Source organism: Trichomycterus rosablanca, chromosome 21 (genome assembly GCF_030014385.1).
Source record: "Trichomycterus rosablanca isolate fTriRos1 chromosome 21, fTriRos1.hap1, whole genome shotgun sequence".
Lineage (NCBI taxonomy): Eukaryota > Metazoa > Chordata > Actinopteri > Siluriformes > Trichomycteridae > Trichomycterus > Trichomycterus rosablanca.
The window spans coordinates 20,464,190-20,476,317 of NC_086008.1; the positions used below are offsets into that span (position 1 = coordinate 20,464,190).

The 12,128-nt window shown below is 46.5% G+C and overlaps 1 protein-coding gene across 5 annotated transcripts in view; it reads left to right on the plus strand.

The window, feature by feature from the left end:
- Positions 1-11,898, plus strand: part of LOC134335686 (coronin-1C-A-like) — a 38,291-nt gene extending 26,393 nt beyond the window's left edge. For all 5 annotated transcript variants that reach the window (XM_063018278.1, XM_063018276.1, XM_063018273.1 and 2 more), the window contains 9 exons: positions 2,431-2,553; positions 3,617-3,746; positions 5,539-5,720; positions 6,848-6,967; positions 7,998-8,102; positions 8,193-8,338; positions 9,438-9,495; positions 9,704-9,970; positions 10,964-11,898. In XM_063018278.1, coding sequence (XP_062874348.1) covers positions 2,431-2,553; positions 3,617-3,746; positions 5,539-5,720; positions 6,848-6,967; positions 7,998-8,102; positions 8,193-8,338; positions 9,438-9,495; positions 9,704-9,970; positions 10,964-11,077 — 1,245 coding nt within the window. In that variant the 3' untranslated portion in view covers positions 11,078-11,898. The remainder of the gene's footprint in view (positions 1-2,430; positions 2,554-3,616; positions 3,747-5,538; positions 5,721-6,847; positions 6,968-7,997; positions 8,103-8,192; positions 8,339-9,437; positions 9,496-9,703; positions 9,971-10,963) is intronic.
- Positions 11,899-12,128: the final 230 nt, after the last annotated feature.

Genomic DNA, 12,128 nt, shown 5'->3' on the forward strand with positions numbered 1-12,128 from the left:
CACCAAACTTCTGGCCATACTACTTACTGCATAATCATTACTGCATACTATTTACAGCATACTGCATATTACTGCTTACTACACAATGCATACTACATATACTACTTACATCAAACTACGTATTACTCACTGCATACTACTCACATACTGCATACTACTCACATCATACTGCATATTAGGGCATACTACACAATGCATACTACTTACTGCATACTACTCACATACTGCATACTACTCACATCATACTGCATATTAGGGCATACTACACATACTGCATACGATTTACATCATACTGCATACTACTCACATACTGCATACTACTTATTGCATACTACTCACATACTGCATACTACTCACATCATACTGCATATTAGGGCATACTACACATACTGCATACGATTTACATCATACTGCATACTACTCACATACTGCATACTACTTACTGCATACTACTCACATACTGCATACTACTCACATCATACTGCATATTAGGGCATACTACACATACTGCATACGATTTACATCATACTGCATATTAGGGCATACTACTTACTGCATACTACACAATGCATAATCATTACTGCATACTATTTACAGCATACTGCATATTACTGCTTACTACACAATGCATACTACATATACTAACGTCAAACTACATACTAACTGCATACTACTCACATACTGCATACTACTTACTGCATACTACTCACATACTGCATACTACTCACATCATACTGCATATTACTGCTTACTACACAATGCATACTACAATATACTACTTACATCAAACTACGTATTACTTACTGCATACTACTCACATACTGCATACTACTCACATCATACTGCATATTAGGGCATACTACACAATGCATACTACTTATTGCATACTACTTTAACTACATAGTGCATAGTACTTACATCAGGGGTGTCAAACTCATTTTCACAGAGGGCCACATCAGCATTATTGTGGCCCTCAAAGGGCCGATTGTAACGTATCCTGCTGTGATTGCAGTCACATTGCTGTTTTTCTTGGAGGCTGAATTCTGCATTTATATCGTCCTCCTTTACCACAGACACGGCCTCATAACACAAGAGACGCACCGGTTTCTCTTCCTGAAGCACAAACTTGTTTTCACTTTCATTAAATTTCCTCCTCATGCTTAATTTTCTTAATTATCTTCTTGTACATTTTAGGATCATGTGTAAATATGTGTAACATCATCTACTGGCAGGATGTGTCACTTTGCAGGTCACAAAATCAGCCTGCATTTTGAAAGATGCAGTTAATGTAGGATTTTACAGTGTATTTTTAAGACAATTGTTTTGCCCTCACTAATAGTTTATCCCCCTTGCTCAGCTAGACAGACAGACAGACAGACAGACAGACAGCTCTCTTCAGAATACAGTCGGTTTATTTGCTTCCCAGCTGTGTGATACACTGTGTGCACCAGAATGAAGTAAAAATACAAACAATAGAAACAATAAAGAACTTAATACAGTAAACCAAAACAACAATCGTACAGTCGTTTAAGCTCTCGCGGGCCGTGAGTTTGACACCCCTGACTTACATCATACTGCATACTTTTTACTGCATCATATACTTTACCTACTGCATACTACTCAATACTTGCTGCATACTACTTACTTCATATTACTTAGTGCATACTACTTACACAGTGCGTACTACTTACAGCATACTACACAATGCATAGTACTTACTGCATACTACTTATTACACACTAATTACATTCTGCATTCCAAACATACTACATATCTGATACGGGATACTACACTCTGCATAAAAGCTGGTATCACATTAACCAAAATCACACCTAGATGAGCCTGTAGATGTTGGGGATGATTTTTTATGCATTATTAAGTGGTAAGAAGCTTTTTTTGGAAGACATGGGTCCCAGTGTATCTGACCTGAAGCTCGTACAGATCTCCACAGTGAGAACACACGTGATTTCTGGTTCTTCAGGCGCGCCGTTATGAAACGTCGTCATCCACGCTGGACGTGATCGTCCGTGATGAATCGTAGCCGTGTTCGGCCAGACCCGCGTCTCGGTTCCAGCTTCATGTTTTGGTTTTGATCCTCGGCGAGCAGCATTTGAATCACAGATGGCATTCCTGTGGCATGAGCTCAGGCCCACATTCCTGCAGCACTTGTAAACGGGCGCCGCAGATCTGCACACGGAACGGATGCAGGATTCACCCAGAGGAGCCACTTCACCGTCCACTTCCTGTGCTCCAAACTCACCGGGTCCGAATTCGTGTCGGAATGATGTTTTGTATTAAACGGGCACAAATTCCCACAGATTCGCTTCTAAAATCTTGTGGGAAGCTACCTGGCTGCCTTAATTCTCACCGTTTTGTCTCTCTCTCTCTCTCTCTCTCTCTCTCTCTCTCTCTCTCTCTCTCTCTGTGCAGTCGGGTCGTATCGATAAGTCCTACCCCACGGTATGTGGACACACAGGACCGGTGCTGGACATCGACTGGTGTCCCCACAACGATCAGGTGATCGCCAGCGGTTCAGAGGACTGCACGGTCATGGTACGTGTCCCGCCTTTCCTGCCCCGGATTATCTGTCATTTCTGTTATATGATTTTGCTTGATGCCTTGTAGACCTCACATCACAGAAATCAGGCCCAAAAGTATACGGACAGCCCTCATAATAATCATCCTGGCGTTTCAGCCATGCTTGTAGCTAACAGGTTGCATGAAATGAATTACTTGGAGCAGTTGATGGGCTTTTAACGTTGTGACGTCAACATATCTGATCAGAAATAAGACCAATCTGATGTTGGATCTGGAGGAACTCCAACGCCTTGACCCCCCCCTCAACTCCCTTTGATCAATTGTTCAGAGCTTTGATCTACAGTGAAGTGTGGTACTGCTTAAACGCTGCTCTGCTGCCCCCTTTTGGTTGGACATTGCAAGTGCTCCTGTTACCTCCTGTTACAGTCAGACGTGTCAGAAGTGAGTAGTGCGACCCCCGTTGTTAGAAAATAACTTTGTGCCGACAGTTTAGGGAAGGCCCTCACTCGTTCCAGCACGGCCGTGTCCCTGGGCACAAGCAAGGTGCATGAAGATACGTCAGTAGTGGGCACCCAGAGGGATTCTGAACTCCCCGAGGTCGGCTTACTGGTCGGCTGGGCGTAATTGGCAGTGCCTGCAGCAGACACAGATTGACCGTTGAGTCTCCCGGGAGGGACAAGACCAGACAGGGGCCTTCAAGGCTGTACAAGGACTTTGGTTGTAGCCCAAGGCGCCTGTACCGGAAGTGGAGGAATTCTCGAAGGTGTGGGTGAATAAGAAGGGGGTGTAGACTGTGCACGCTTTGGAGGGGAACTGTATTGGCCCACTTACTGAAAACCCTCGGGATGAATTGGAACATCAGTCGTGAGCCTATTTTTCTCGTCCCACATAGGTGCCTGAATGAGCACAAAACCTCACTTCCGAAATCTTGTGGAAAGTCGTTCACTGCTGCTCCCTTAATGCCCGTAGTTTTAAAACGATGAGGTGTCCGTATACTTTTGGCCGTGTAGTCCGGCTGTACGCAGTCTGACCCGCTCTGTGTTAAACCATACCTGCTGTGGATCCTTTTTCCTTTTAGGTGTGGCAGATCCCTGAGAACGGTCTGGTGACCGCCATGTCAGAACCCGTGGTCGCGCTGGAGGGTCACTCCAAACGCGTGGGCATCGTCACCTGGCACCCGACCGCCCGCAACATCCTGCTCAGTGCCGGTGAGTGAACCATGCGCACCACCTCACCGTCGGCCACTGTAGACTAGCAGTTAAGGTACTGGACTACCTTAGTTAGTAATCAGAAGATCGCTGATTAAATCCCCACCACTGCCAGGTTGCCACTGTTGGGCCCTTGAGCAAGGCCCTTAACCCTCAATTGATTAGACTGTGTACTGTCACAGTACTGTAAGTCACTTTGGATAAAAACGTCAACTTAATGACAAAAATGTAAATGCCATGTGGTCAAAAGTATGTGGACACCTGTATACAGCCACTTCTATGGCTACCTATTATATAACATTGTGGCAACTGTTTGGGGAAGGCCCTTTCCGGTTTCAGTATGACTTGTAGCCCTGTGCACAAAGCAACGTCCAACTCCACTCTTAGGTCTCATCATCTAACCAAACCTCCTGTGGCTGACTGGGTACAAAACCCTAGAAATGCACCCTAACCAGGTGTCCGCATACTTTTGGCCAGCTAGTGTGTATAAGACCCTGATTGGAGCGGCACGTCGGCTCGGTGGGTAGCTCTGTCGCCTTACAGCAAGAAGGTCCTGGGTTCGATTCCCAGGTGAGGAGGTCTGGGTCGTTTTTGTGTGGAGTCTGCATGTTCTCCCCGTGTCTGTGTGAGTTTCCTCCCACAGTCCAAAGACGTGCAAGTGAGGTGAATTGGAGATTCAACATCGATGTTAAAATCCTAATGAATAAATAAGGACCCTGATGGTTTTTCAGACTGGTTTTGCGTCCTGATTGGTGGAAACGTTCCTCCACACAGACGTTTTTTTTTTTTAAGATTTACACTTTATTGATTTTCTTCTCTCCGTTTTACAATGTAAAACAAAACAAATGCTTCTGCAGATACATGACGTATATACCGACGAGTGAAAATGTAAGTAAAAAAAACCCAAACTGTCAACATAGAGTAAAACACCAAACGAAAAACACAGTAATACAGCATGTATCCTCATAAACTCACAAAAGTCTTCTAAATAAGGCAAGGCAAGTTTATTTGTATAGCACTTTTCGTACACAGTGGCAATTCAAAGTGCTTTGCATAAGGAAAAAAAGTTAATTAAAAGCATTAAAACATTCCCGAGATCTAGAATCTCAGAAAGACTTCTTGCAAACATTTAGTTACAATTAAGAACATGAAATTCAAACAAGAGAGATACAAAATTAAGAACATGAGAAATTAAAAGAGAATATTGTAAAATATACCCTACAATTTGGGAAATATGAAATCAAAACAAGAGAGATAAGCAACTAAAACATGAAAACTAAAAGAAAATATAGTAAAGTATACCCTAAAATTTAGAATGTACACTACTCTATAAAAAGAATTATTAAGAGCATGAAAAACTAAAAGAAATATGGTAAAATGAGGGTAATAGCAAACATTTTGAGCTCAATCATAGGCACAAGAAAAAAGAAAAGTTTTGAACCTGGATTTAAACATTTCTACATTTAAGGAACATCTAATATCTCCTGGCAGTCTGTTCCAGTTATATGCAGCCCAACAGCTAAATAACATAAATATCTTCCCCATTTTTTAGTAAATCCGTCCATCCTTTGCCATAGCCTAAATGACATTCTTTCATAAGCTGCCACTTTTGCCAGTTCATTTTGCCATTCATGTGTAGATGGGATACCTGGTAATTTCCATTTCCAAAGAATTATTTGTCTTCCAATCATAATACACGTATGGATCCAGTTGTATCAAGACTGTAGGAGGCCCAAGCACATCACACAGACATTTTTCAGTGATGACGTTTGTGTTGTCGGTTTGAATCCAGGCTGCGACAACGTGATCATGATCTGGAACGTGGGCACGGGCGAGTCGCTCATCACGCTGGAGGACATGCACCCGGACATGATCTTCAGCGTCGCCTGGAACCGCAACGGCAGCCTCATCTGCACCGCCTGCAAGGACAAGAGAGTGCGCGTCATCGACCCGCGCAAGGGAGAGCTCATTGGGGTACGGACCGTGTGGGGGTGCGGGAAGGTCTGTGACCTCGGTCGGTTTGGTCACATGGCCTTGTAACTCCTCGGTAGTGGTGACGTTGTGTGTGTATATAAATAGGGCTCGTGGTAGCTCAGTGGTTAAGGTACTGGATTAGTGATCAGAAGGTTGCCAGTTCAAACCCCACTGTTGGGCCCCTGAGCAGGGCTGTATACGGTCGTGTCCGCTAAACGCCACCAATGTAAATGTAGTTTGAATGCGCCCGTTTGAAAATGCATGTACCATTACAGGTCTACCTTGAATTAACTGCTGTAGCCTGGTGCCTCTGTCCACAGTCAAGTGAGCTTCATGGCACCGTGAGCCATGCAAGACAAAAGCTGCGTCCGGAATCGCGTACTTACAGAGTACGTACTAGACTGGAGGAAGTATGCACTACTCGGCCGGTGAAGAAGTACATACTTTCAGTACAGAAGTGTGCAGTATGCACACAACACCGCTACGTAATATCACCATAGTTACAGACTCCTTACAAACCCCACTCGCCAAAATTTTGGATATTTATCGTCTTTTTGTTATTTATTCGACTTTAAAATGTGTATTTTATTTATCTCACTTACCCTTGTGATCAGAGGACTCTCCGTTCTCCGCCGTCGTTCTTGTTTCTTCTTTCGCAGCTCCAGTCGCATTATGGGATACATTAGCGGACCGAAAGCGTGCATCGCTTGCGTACTCGAACATGGCTGCCCAATAAGTAGGTCATCCGGGAACTCCTCGCGTACCTCTTTGTGTGTACTGTGTATTCGGACATACTAACCGCTCTCGCGTACTCGTTTCGCGTGCTATCGAGTATGGAAGTACGCGATTCCGGACGCAGCAAAAAAATGCCCCGTTAATAGAAATCATTAAGACCGATGCCGATCACATGACCAAAACGTGCGCCTATCTGGCGTAGCGCGACTCTCTCGGTGTGAAGAGAAGTGGTCCCAGACTGCACGGTTCGCATCTCTCCAGCAGGTGGCAGAAGAATTGCAGTCACGAATTGCAGTGGGGAATTAGACATGACCTAAATGAACAAGAATAGAGTGTAACTGAACTTTCTGTGTGTGTGTGTGTGTGTGTGTGTGTGTGTGTGTGTGTGGCAGGAGAAGGACAAGGCCCACGAAGGCGCCAGGCCAATGAGAGCCATCTTCCTCTCCGACGGGAACGTCTTCACCACGGGGTTCAGCCGCATGAGCGAGAGGCAGCTGGCGCTCTGGAACCCCGTACGTTTCTCTCAACACACCCCAATACGATAAAAAAAAAATCCTCACTCAAGATAATACAGGTGCAACAAGCACATGGTCAGGTGTCCACATACTTCTGGACATATAACAGATGTTATACAGTAGAGATGGGACGATCGATCGGCTACGAATCGGTATCGGCCGATTTTTAATCAAAATATGCTATCGGCGATCGGCCGATATTTCCTAAAAGTAGCCGATCCGATCGTGTGATCTATAAAGATCATGTTAAGCTTAACAGCTCAGTGGATCGATCCAGACTTTGAGCTACGAAGCGCCAACCATCACATCACCATTCATCAACAATCGTACAGAAACCATCGTGAAAGCTCTTACGATGTAATTTTGCTGATTGTAATATTTACTTTAAAAAGATAATTCAACCCGGTCACATCTGAGTCGATTCTATCAGCACGTTATATAAACTCCTGGTTCACTTTGGTAAATCGTGAGCGGTTCTTACTTGTGATGTAGATGAGAACAGAAAACGTTACAGAGCCAATCAGAGGCAAAAGTTTATTCATTACCAAATTCGTTAGTTCAGGATCATCTGCTGAACTTTTAGCTCCTTAGACGGAACGAGTCTGACGGTCGGTTACAGATCTGTGCTAATAGCAGTTTAATGAAGCTTTTTAATGTAAGAGAGTCACACAGAATGTTGTGTAGTAGCTGGTGTTTATTTAAAACCACGACATTTAATTAATAACAGTAAACACGGAGAGATAACCGAGAAGAGAAACTTACGCTTCACATAAAAACGAATCGACTCATGAATCAATGAATCACTTATAAAGTGAATCACCGAGCACAATGAATCACTCTTCTAAAGGCACACACACACACACGCACACGCACGCGCGGTGCTCCGGCTAAACCCCCCCCCCCCCCCACCCCCCGATCGGCGATCGGCCGATGTCCCTGATCGGAGATCGGAATCGGTGCCAAAACCCCGATCGGTACATCTCTATTACACAGCGTACTTTACTCATTTGATGAATTGATTTTCCAGCAAAACATGGAGGAGCCGATCACGGTCCACGAGATGGACAGCAGCAACGGAGTCCTGCTGCCCTTCTACGACGCCGACACCAACGTGGTCTACCTGTGCGGCAAGGTAAACCCGCCGGCGCTTCTGCTCGGACGTCACGCGCGGGAGGTTCTGTAGCGTTCGCCCTTCCTCACCGTGTTTGCTTGTCGTTGCCAGGGCGACAGCAGCATCCGTTACTTCGAGATCACGGAGGAGGCGCCGTACGTCCATTACCTCAACACTTTCAGCTCCAAGGAGCCTCAGAGAGGCATGGGCTACCTGCCCAAGAGAGGCCTGGACGTCAACAAGTGCGAGATCGCCAGGTGAGATACCGTCGTGGTCCAGAGAGAATCAGATCGTGTGGGGGGGGGAAGAAATATTAGCCACACTTGCCTAACGTGATGTCATTTTCGGTACCGGACATCTCCTGGTGCGCTGGTGCCTGCCCGTCCACATGACCTGGAGGAAAACTGGGCACTTTTCAGGGCAGACGGGTCGGCTGTCTTTATCCGAAGTGACTTACAGTACTGTGACAGTATACAGTCCAGTACAGTACAACCTGGTGCAGTGGTGGGGCTTGAACCAGCAACCTTCTGATTACTAGTCCAGTACCTTAACCACTAGGCTCATCCAAACTGCCTTACAGTTATGACTGAATACAGTCTGAGCAATTGAGGGTTGAGGGCCTTGCTCAAGGGCCCAACAGAAGCAACCTGGTGCAGTGGTAAGGCTTGAACCAGCAACCTTCTGATTGGTACCTTCGAGTACCTTAAGGCTTAAGCTGTAAACTTACAATTGTGACTGAATACAGTTTGAGCCATTGAGGGTTAGGGGCCTCGCTCAAGGGTCCAACAGTGAAAACTAGGGGCTTGAACCGGCAACCTTCTGATTACTTGTCCAGTACCTTAGAATACAGTTTGAGCCATTGAGGGTTAAGGGCCTTGCTCAAGGGCCCAACAGTAGCAACTTGGCGGTGGCGGGGCTTAAACTGGCAACCTTCCGATTACTAGTCCAGTACCTTGACCACTGAGCTACCACTGCCCCTTTTTCCTGAACCCTGCCTTCTTTAATGCTGCTCATTGGCCGATGTGAAAAGAAACTGAACCGTTATTGGCTGAGCATGAGGGTAAGCCCGCCTCTTCTTGTATCTGTGCGAACAAGATGCCCCGGCCAGCTTCCAGCACTATGACTTGGCACAACGGTGGGTAAGGGCGTCGCCCTAGTGCCCTCTGATAGACAAAACAACCACCCCCCCCCCCCCCCCCCCCCCTTCCAGGTTAGTGGGTGGCACTCCAGCTTCAATGTTGAGAACTGCTGAAGTGAAGAATGTGTGACTGTCCACTAGGGGGCAGCACTCGGCCACATTTTGAGTTCTTTATTCTCCCACACACTGAAAACCTAAACGTATGTGTTTGTGTTCAGGTTTTATAAGCTGCATGAGAGGAAGTGTGAACCCATCATCATGACCGTGCCAAGAAAGGTGAGGACGGATCACTAATATAGAAACACTGTACAGCCAAAAGTATGTGGACACCCATCTGAAATTAGAAGCATACTTTTGGCCGTATATTTAATCCCCTTTTCCTTCCCTCATAAAATATATGATGTATAACTCTAAACTGTAGTTGTTTTTAATTGTAATAAGCTAAACCCGACGTTTCCCGTGTTCCCTCCTCTCCCCCGGACAGTCGGACCTGTTCCAGGACGACCTGTACCCAGACACCGCGGGGCCCGACTGCGCCATCGAGGCCGAGGATTGGTTCGAGGGCAAGAACGGCGAGCCCATCCTGATCTCGCTCAAGGACGGCTACATCCCGGCCAAGAACCGCGACCTCAAGGTGGTCAAGAAGAACATCCTGGATAACAAGCCCAAGCTGAGCAAGAACGCCGAGAACAACGCGGCCAACACCGCCGCCAAGACCGCCGCCCAGACCGCCGCCCCGCCCCCAGCCGTCGTGAGTTCCGTTCTCTTTCTCGGCGTCGGTCTCGATCGCTTCTCTCGACTCCGCTAGCGGTCGACAGGGCGCCGTCTAGTGGACACGACTGGCCACAGAGTCTGCTGTGTGGGGGAAAAGACAGGACTAAGTGGGTGGGGTCTTCAAACGCTGTGCAAGGACCTTCATTAGCAAAAAACCCCCAACTTGTGAAACCTGCCAAACATCTATATCAATAAAACACATCTTGGTAGAATTCCCAAAATACACTAAAGAAAGAGAACAAGCACACATGCCAGAAACTATCAAAGAGACTCTCACACAAGAAGACTTTTAACCTACCTGGCAACCATAAAAATAAAAATGAACATATAATATGGACCAAAATATGAACACACACACATAATACCTGTTACTGCCATTAAATGCCACCAATGTGTTAAACATGGCGTTAAAACTTAAATAAATAAATAAATAAGGGCCTTCATTAGCAAATTCAGAATTGTGTCCACATATCTCCTATCAGCCAATCAGGATCTAGAATTTTCCACCTCTGTTGTACACTGACTAGGCATAACATTATGACCACTGACGGGTGAAGTGAATAACACTGATTATCTCTTCATCACGGCACCTGTTAGTGGGGGGATATTAGGCGCCAAGTGACCATTTAATCCTCAAAGTCGATGTTAGAAGCAGGAGAAATGGGCGAGCGTGAGGGTCTGAGCGAGTTTGACGAGGGCCAAATTGTGACGGCTAGACGACCGGGTCAGAGCATCTCCAAAACCGCAGCTCTTGTGGGGGTGGGTCCCGGTCTGCAGGGGTCAGTATCTATCAAAAGTGGTCCAAGAAAGGAACAGTGGTAAACCTGCGACAGGGTCATGGGCGGCCGAGGCTCATCGATACATCGAGTCAGGATACACAGAGCATCACAGTCGCAGTACACGATATTAGGAAGGCGGTCATAATGTTATGCCCGATCGGTGCATCAAACCTGTCTGCTCTGTCTTACAGAAAAACGACGGCAAGCTGGACGAGGTCCTGAAAGAGATCAGATCCCTGAGAGAGCTGGTGAGCACCCAGGAGAAACGAATCGCCAAACTGGAGGAGCAGCTGGCCCAGATGTAAAGGACGCAGACCCGTCCACCCCACCCACCCACCCACCCGCCCATCCCCCCCCCCCCCCCTTCCTCCCCAGCTACCTACCGTTCAGGAAATCCTACGGGTCAGGTGGGCGGGACTCGAAACTGCCAGTCGGCGGGGCGTCGTCCGTCCGAAACCTGCCCGACATTCCAAGATGAACTTTGTTTTCTGTCTGTTCGACCCCAGAACCGGTTCTCTGAGCGGGAGTCCGAGCAGAGGTCTCTCAGCCAAACGACGTTTTATTACCTGTCCTTATTCCAGATGTGCTCGGTGGCACGGGTTTTATTTGGTGTTTACCTAAAAGTCTTAAATCATTCCTTGTGTTCTTTTTTTTTTTCTTCCCACTCGCGATCGGGGACCAACGCACCAATATGAAGAATTGACCGAACTGAAACGTTCCTGCTGAAATGTCGATCAGTATTCCGACCCCATTTCGTTCCGTCTTCGTTGCCGAATTCGAACAGGGGGGTGCGGGTCCGTGCCTCCCCGGCAGTATTCCACTGTAGCTTTCCTATTCCAGGGTGCCGACTCGACCGCCGGGGGAAATATCACGCGTTACGTTAGCATTTTAAAGTTACGATTCCTTTACGGAGCAGCCAGGCTGTGCAGATCGAGCGAGGAGAGCAGCGCCACCTACTGAACGGGTCAGTTAGGGATTGAAGCGGTATCGTATCACGGCGGTTCGTTTTTTTTTAGCCTGGGTTATTAAGTCGCCGGTCATTTCCCACACGCGCCTCTCTCCCGGGATACAGTCCTCTCTCATTATGCTACACGCATGCAATAAAGATTTTTTTCTAATTTCTAAATCCTTCCTTGTTTTTCTTTACTGTCTCGGTTTGTGTCTCTTGGGACGAAGAAATGCGGTAAAATTACAGTATACACCCATCAGCCATAACATTAAAACCACTGTCCATTATATCAGCTCCACTTACCATATAGAAGCACTTTGTAGTTCTACAATTACTGACTGTAGTCTATCGGTCTCTGTAGACCATTACAGAGCAGGTATTATTTATGGTGGATCATTCTCAGCACT